Raw genomic sequence first — 8,146 nt, 5'->3', positions numbered from 1 at the left:
GACGGTATGCTACAACAAAGGAAATTTTATTTAAAAATAAAACTTTGTTTTGTTTTCTTTTTACTGACACAGGTGAATGAAATCCCAAACAAAGAAGCTCTTAGTGGGCAGCATATAAGAATGGAAACAATTAATAAATAACATTAGTATAACCTCTAAACATTAACAATGCATCTGCAAACAAAATGAGGACTTTAAACCAAGTGAACCTTAAAGCTCAGCTACTCTCTGTAGGAATATTTACCTTCTGTTTTTCCTTATTCTTTACAGATCTGAAAGGATTAAATACTGCTATTATATTTTTATATTAATGACACTATTATACTTTTTAAAATATTTTGTGAAAATCTCAACATTTTTAACACTGATATTATACAAATTGGTATTTGTCATTCAAGAGAAAGAACAACTGTTCCTCCCCCACTGGGAATTTCAAAAAAGATTTCTACTAGGAACTTTAAAAATAAGTGTCCTTATTCCTCACTGATATTTAAAGTGGCACCTTTAAGAAAGTGCCCTGGGAGTTGCATTCTTTCTTGCTCAACTGAAAAAACGTTTACAGTAATGACCCTGCCTCAGGATTAGCTACAGTAATGTAATCAGTCTAGTGCAGGAAGCAACACGCTGTACTCCGAGCCTGTCCGGCTCCCCCAGGATAAGGGCTCAGTGAAGGACAGGCAGAAAAGCTGTTTGTAGTGACAGCAAGTCCAGTGGTTCCCAGCAGAGACACTGCATGCCTCAAGCTGCAGCACATGCAGAGACAGACAAGGCAGCAGACAAGATTTACCACACCCCTGGCAGGATATGTCTCATTGCAGATTCCCACGCAGCTACAGTGGCATTGGACACACTAAGTCAGGCGGAAACCCTGTTCAGAACAGATGATACTTGCCTGCTTTCCACAGCTACCTGCTGCTTGCCGTGCAGAGACATATACTGGACCCACACAGCTTGTGCTCAGCTCTTACTGTACAAAGTGTTTTCTGCTTGCTTTGTGTCCGAGGTTGACAGGCAGGGAGAAAACAAGCATTTTTTATGAGCAGAACTCATATTTTGTTATGAGCAAAACCAATCCTGTCCTACAATTCTACTGTCTCCACACCATGCTTAGTACAGCACCAGTCCAGACAAGTCACTGTTAGTAACAGGTAAAGTGGGAAACCTCCACAGTTGAAATGCTACAAAACAGTGTCATAGTAGAAGTGACAACTGCCCATCTTTCTTGCCCCTTCTTTTCACCCCTTTCAAAGCAGTCTCATGCTCAAAGGCAAATTTACAGCTTGTCTAATTTGGGCTCTTCATTTCCACAGAGGGACGGATACTCAGATCCAGCCTAGCGATGCAGCATTCCCTTAAGAAAGGCACTAGACCTTTAGGGTTTTTTTGTTTTTTTTTTTAAAGTAGCGTCATTAAGTTAACTTCTTCAGAATAAAGATCAAGGAGGTGATGGAAATAAAGAGAAATCAATCTTAGGCTTACCTTTCTGAAAGGACAAGAAGAAAAATACAGTGTACAGTGCCTGGATTGACTTCACAGAGCACAGCCACGAGCCATGGTCAGGACTCTGCTGCACTTCAGTGGTACTAGCAAACGCTTACATTTCTAAGGAAAAAAGCCAAGACTTAAATTTCTTAAATCAGTTTGAGACATAAACAGTGCACAGAAAGGACACATGCAGAAAAATTAGTGATACGTGCCACAAAGATTGCTCTCTCTAATCTCTAATACCTGGAACAATACCCATAGGACCCAAAGACAGGCCACTAATAGCTCTGCAAGGCATGATTTAATTTAACATTACAACAAGCCTGTAATAAAGGGCTTGTATGGGACAGGGCATCACTACTCTGATCACGCACACTGCGCAAGACAAGAGTTAAGGCTTTCTAGTTGGCTGGACTTGGCTCTTACGCGGCCTTGGCAGCAGCACCTCCCTCTGTGTGAACCAGTCACACGCCACACTTGGACACACTTGCACTGAGTTTATACAGCAAGTCAGAAATGAAGTAGCTCCATACTCAACACAGTTAGCAGCAGCACTGGAGAGAATATGAAAAAGAGGGAAATAAAACCGTACTGCTACCTTACCAAAGGGCTTACCTGGTTCTCCAGGACAAAGCCAGGAAACTACTCTCATACGCCAGGACTGGTTGCTCAGGCTCACAAGTGTAATGGAGATCCACTGAGAGAACAACCAGAGCTGTCCCCTGTCCCTGTCTCAGCAGCACCAGTGCTGGGCTTGCTTCTCTAGAAGCTCCCACAGACACACTGACCAAGGCTGCCATGCATATTTGGCAGAGCACTTCACATAGCAAGGATTCATGACACCGCTGACTGTTGCACGTGAGGGCAGAGGAACAAGAACAGCTCTTCCCCAAGTGCGGTATACGCTGACATCACCTTCTCTGCAGCTCAGCACCTTCTGCAAGGCCAGACTCCTGGCCTTGCTGTGCCCGACCTCTCTCTGCACCACTGCAGAGCACCGTACCCACTGACATAAATCTCATCACTGTGATGCATTTCCAATTTTCAACCCTGGCCTCAAAATAGCAACAGTGGTGATGGCCTGTAAGTGTTGCAGGAGATCTCCTTACGGTTTCAGGGAACGTTTTCTTTACGATAGAAAGATGGGGAGTAAAGAGAGACAGTTTATGCTTTTAAACTGTCTGGAACCCACTGCATCAATTTATAAAGCTGTAGATCTAGAGAGAAATTTATACCCTACATAAAACAATCATTTTATGCTTAGTTCCCTTTGCTAATACTTGTTACGTCCTCTCCGCCAACTGTAAGCCGTTTCTTTGAGATCTGGGCCCAGCTACTAGATATCCTTTAAAAGGCTAAAATGCATCCAACTGCCATAATCGCTCCAACCAAATTTCAAGTTGCAACCCTTTGCCTGGTGACTACTGCTGCCCTTAGAGAGATGCAAATAAGGTTAGACATGCTTCAAAAGGCTAATAGCCTCTCAGTGCACACAGAGCACTTGTTTGTCAGGCTTTGATCTGTGTATCCCTAACTTGATTTAAATCCTCTCAAAAGGAACCACACACTTCTCTCACATTAAGTATATATGAACAGAGTTAAGTAGCTGAGTATGCAAGTCAGGTTTTTTCAAAGTGACAGCTCAGTACTGACTTTTAAAGCCATGTGATCGTTTTACAAATACAGAAGTTTCCCAGATCTGCTTTAACACAAACTCTGGCAATACCTTAGAGTAATGGAAATGGAAAGAAGAGCCCCCATGTTGTTTGGATAGCCATGCAGAGAACTGCTGCATTTCTTTTACTGCAAAGCAGGTAAGATACCAACAAATACATCAGCTGCATCTACCAGTTCCACAAAACAGCCTGGCACAAAGACAGTTGGCTCCTGCAAAAGCTCTCTGAAGGAGATGATGGAATGTGTGTGAAGGCCACTAGTCTGCAACAGCCACCATGCAATTAAGATAAATAAAACATCATATTTACCAGGTGCAACATTCCTAGAGAAAGAGCACATAGGAGTGTCCAGTGACGGCTGCTCAAGCCCAGCAAGGCTACAACCAAGTTTGAGCACTGAAGCACAAAATGCTCAAGGCTATAAAAAGGAGAAGCAGCAGCCAGTCCTTTGCTCTCAGTCAAATTCTTCCCACCCTCTTCCACCCCTCAAAAACACGCAAAACTTTCAGCAAATCTAGCTGCCTGGAATCCGGTGCTGCCAGTGCTGCCGGCAAGAGGACACATATGAGAGAATTCAAACTCCCAGCACTGCCAAGATAAAATGCCTGACAGAAACTAGTCACGCTACTTCCAGGCAAAAAGGGAGGACTTGAATCATAAGTAATAAATGCTATTATTACAGGCAAAAGGGAAATGCCATGGCAATCAGGAAGCAATCGAAAGATTCTTCCAAGGTCTCCTATTTATTCCCAGCAGAAAGTGACCTCCCAGCTGCTCTAAAAAGCGTGAGCCAGACACACAGCAGCGAACAGATCCAAATCTAGTACCATGAACCACAGGACACACCACACCGACCTTGAGACTTCGTTTCTCAGAGCGTTCACTTAGAATTCACAGCACAAAACACTCCCCCCAGCCTCCAGGGTATCAGCTCGGGGATCCCTTGTTGCGATACCCTTCTCTACCAACACCCTGGAAATAAATCTGTTCTCTCAAACAAGAGGTAGGGGTAAAGGACTCCAAGACATACACTATAAAACACCATTCTGCTCCATTTCATTCCACTGCTTTGAAATCTGGAACCACAAAAACCTGATAACTGATTCTCTTAAGAGGCAAGACTGAACTCAGCACGAAGTCTCTAAAGGAACCCCCTTCCCCTTTGGTGCGTAGCTGGGCTACGGCTGCCCAGGCAGTTGGTCCACAGAAGTTGTAGGCGTGGAGGTAATGTGCTATGTGGCCACATGCGCAGGGGAGGAAATGGAAACAAACTCACGGAGAATATTCTTGGCCATTTCAATATTGTTATGCGCAATGACCAGTGCTTTCTGAATGTCCTGATATGAGTAGCCTTGGCTCATTAGATTCTCGATCTCACTGGAGAGTTGCAGTGACGCACTGGTCCCACTGCTGGCTCCACCTGCTTGGCAGCTCCCTGCTTTCCGCTCAGAATTTATTCTCCGTGGTAGCGGCTTCGGCGGCCTTTCTGGAACTTGAGAGCCATCTGAAAAACCTGGAAGGAGAAACAAATGCATCACATCAAAAAAGGACACGTGATTCTTGCTTGGAACAAAGTGGGAATGACATTAGACTGATAAATGGCACTTCAAAAACACGCCACTGAAAGCTATGCCACTTTCTCCAACCAGCCTATCCTCCCACACAACAGTACGGATTAGTTCAGCTTCCCCTCTCATGTGCAAAAATTGCTCTGGAGATTTTTTTTAATTAGAAGGCCACATAAAGCTCATTTATTAAGATAAGACCATGTAAATAAAAAAAAAAAAAAGCAGGGATGGATGTGTGTGTGTGAGCAGAGCTCAGGTATCAGCCTTAGTATAAGAAGCAGAGACCTACTGGGAAAAAATGACACAGAGAATATGCAACTTTACCAAACATCCCATTTCCTTCTAGAATCAGACAGCAACCCCCAGTTTAACTGTCCAGATGCTGAGCTCTCCTCACAGAACTGTGGTCTGCATTGCAGCGTGCTGAGGGAGTGTATGCACATAGCCAGATCCATCAGTTACAATTCATCCACCACAATCGTTCCAGCAACTGAATTACGTTCTCTGAAGGGTCTGCTCCTCTTCCTCTGCCAGCCCATCAGCAGGCCAGAGCCACGCGCCAAGAGCTCCTGCTGACGCTCACCCTACCTAACGGCTGGCAGCTATGGCAAATCAGTAAGCTCAGCCTGTTCTGCCTCTCCTCTTAGTCATTCGTATGTGTTACTCGGCAGTAGCCACATCATGCACTATTCCTGGGGAGAAAAAAAGAATAGCCAATAGACCAAACACGACACCAAACATTCCAACACATTGCTTAATGTCTTAATCCAACATCTGATCATTTTTGAGTTCTAACCTCCTGTATCATTGCAGAAAGCATTTTTTCCTACTTTGAAAATAACAAGAAACTTTTCTGCAAGAATATTTGACATCACCTTAAAGAAAATTTTATTTGTCTTTGGAGAAACTCCTCAAGGAACTCAAGAGAAGAGTTTTCAAGCAGTAGAACTGGTGTATAACAGACAAATCCATAAGACTAAGAATGTCCAAACAATCCCTTTTTAAGAGTGGGCATTGCAGTCCTCATCAGAAAAGAAGCAGTCACTGCGGAGTCTGTTTGAAAAACTCATACCAAAAGCACTAAGATAGAGAAGGCTCTTCAGGAAACAAATTCATTGAAGCTTCCTCACCAACCACAATGCAGTTCAACTCCCTAATCTTCAAAGTACAAGCTTCTTACACACAAAAAGCTTTTTGTACATTTGAGCAAAAGGACTAGCCACTTCTCTCCCCCAAATTGTCTTTTGAAATAGCTGTTTCAGCTTGAACTGGATCAAATCTCAGAGTCCATGGGGTCAATTTGAAAGGGCAACTATTAGCACAGCTTTTTTGGTAAATGATTAAGAAGCTAAACTGAAGGGCACAACACATGAGAACATAAATCTGCAAAAAGGCTAGTCAGGCTTGCTTAACACCAGGCTTCAGCAGTAGCCAGTACCCAGTGTTTCAGATAACCGCATGTGCTTCCCAGAGCAGTAACAATCAGCATTTCCACAGCGTTTTTCATTAGCAGATCTCCTAACACTACAAAGCAGGACAACAGCACTCTTGTTTCAGGGCTGTAGAAACGAAGAATCGTCAATGATTAAGCTCAGTACTTCATAGAGGAGGAGGATGCGAACCCTTTCTTATCCCTGTCAGCCACATTCTACAGATGCAATGACAGACTTAAGAAGTGAGGCACGGAGCAGGGAGGAGTGGCAAAAGCTAATAAACTTCTCTTCACTAGTAAACTCTTCTGTGTGCTGTACAAGGGCAAGCTCAGGGAAGAGGAAGTGTTGAAGCAGGTGAACAGAAGACTCACTGGGCTAAGTGGTCCTGGCTACAGGAGGCTCTACCTCCCATCCACCTCCAGAAGAAACAAAAAACTCACTCCTCTTACTTGGCAAATTGCCAGGGTGTTCAGACACACTGAAATCCCCCAACAAGAGGAGCTTCACCATTTCCTTTAGAGAGGACGCTGGGAGTTGCAGGGATAGCATTATTCAGAAAGGTTCTTGGAGAGTCAAAGCTCTGATTTTTCCCTCAGAGAATGTGCCTTGCAGCCAGAAGGACAAGATGTCCTCTACTCCCCAGGGACAAAAAGCTGACCTTGCTGAGTGACTAGGTCCCTGCTCAAAGGAACTGACAGCATCAAACAGTACACTCGTGCCATCTGCTGGCAACAACCGCACCCGAAACCCGAGCCAGATGAGCTGTGCAAGGTCAGCCATGTCATCTTTTACTTGGAACAGTGAAAAGCAGTAATGTTCTGAAGTTCGGCTTCAGGCTCTTGTACACTCTAGTACAAAAGGTATGCCATGCCCTGTAGGAAACACTGGCTTAAGGAATATCCTTTAAGCTGAGGAAAGGTTTTCCTAACTGTGATTTAAATGTGATTTGCTAGCTCAGTGATTAAATGACCAATGCAGCGCATTCAAGTTGTGAATCAAACTGAACACCTAAAAACCAGTGGAATTCTGCCTTGTAAACATGACTTCACAGCTTACATAAAAAATCTCAAGTTAGTGACAGAAATTTCAAACATGCATAGCAAGCCATCAGTACCCACTTCAACATGAAGAGTACAGGTGTTGTCTAACCTGTTACAGGGTCATTTTCCAAAGACATTCGGCTGAAGGCAGGTGTGGCATTGGAGATATCAGACAGTGTGCGACGAGCAATAGCAACTGGTAGCGGTGGTTTGGGGATATCATAGCCATCTTCTTCATTTTCTGACTCTTCGGGGCCATTGCTGGCAGCAGCTGCTGCCAGATCCCCTTCATCTAGAATAAGAGACACATTCTGAGCTCTGGGACTGACCACAGCCTCTGTCTCCCAAGGCAGACCCCTGTAGTCCACAAACACTGACAGGACACAGAACTAAGGTTTTGCTGCCAAAACCCCACATTCAATGGATGCTCTTTCCAGAAGGTAGTGTTGGATTAAAAATATAAATGATAGATGTGGGCCAACAACTGATGCCCAGAAAAAAAAAACCTTCAAGACAGCAATTTTTTTAACAACTGTTGAGTATTTTTACAGTGCATTCCAACTAGGCTTCTCAAAAACATCCCCACATGCAGTCTGCAGTACACAGACCCAGATGTTTCTACATACATCCTAGCTATTTTAACAGCAAATGCAAGTAACATTTAATTTAGCCTAAATGCTGTTCCAACTGGGACTGGGACCAATTCATTGTACCTCAGTTTCTTGGTTGTTTTTTTTTTAGTACACCCACTCACCAGAAGTGTTGACAGCCTCGAAAGCAGATGCTGCTGCTTGGGAGTGAATGTTGTACATTGCTTCATACATACAGCCATCCGTCTGCTGGTCGCAGTCTAAAACTCTGAGGGAGAGAAGACATATGTCACTTCAGACAAGTGACAGTGGTCAACCACCAACACTTAGTCTCTGTGAGATTCTGTACAGATC

General features: G+C 43.9%; 1 protein-coding gene across 1 annotated transcript in view; it reads right to left on the bottom strand.

Moving 5' to 3' along the window:
• Positions 1 to 8,146, bottom strand: part of CBL (Cbl proto-oncogene) — a 50,776-nt gene continuing 42,630 nt past the window's right edge. Inside the window, exons 14-16 of the mRNA XM_054222986.1 lie at positions 7,957 to 8,060; positions 7,312 to 7,494; positions 1 to 4,674 (exon numbers count right to left, since the gene is read on the bottom strand). Of these exons, the coding sequence (XP_054078961.1) occupies positions 4,394 to 4,674; positions 7,312 to 7,494; positions 7,957 to 8,060 (568 nt within the window). The 3' untranslated portion in view covers positions 1 to 4,393. The remainder of the gene's footprint in view (positions 4,675 to 7,311; positions 7,495 to 7,956; positions 8,061 to 8,146) is intronic.

This window comes from Rissa tridactyla, chromosome 17 (genome assembly GCF_028500815.1).
Source record: "Rissa tridactyla isolate bRisTri1 chromosome 17, bRisTri1.patW.cur.20221130, whole genome shotgun sequence".
Lineage (NCBI taxonomy): Eukaryota > Metazoa > Chordata > Aves > Charadriiformes > Laridae > Rissa > Rissa tridactyla.
This window is presented reverse-complemented; position numbering and strand designations above follow the sequence as displayed.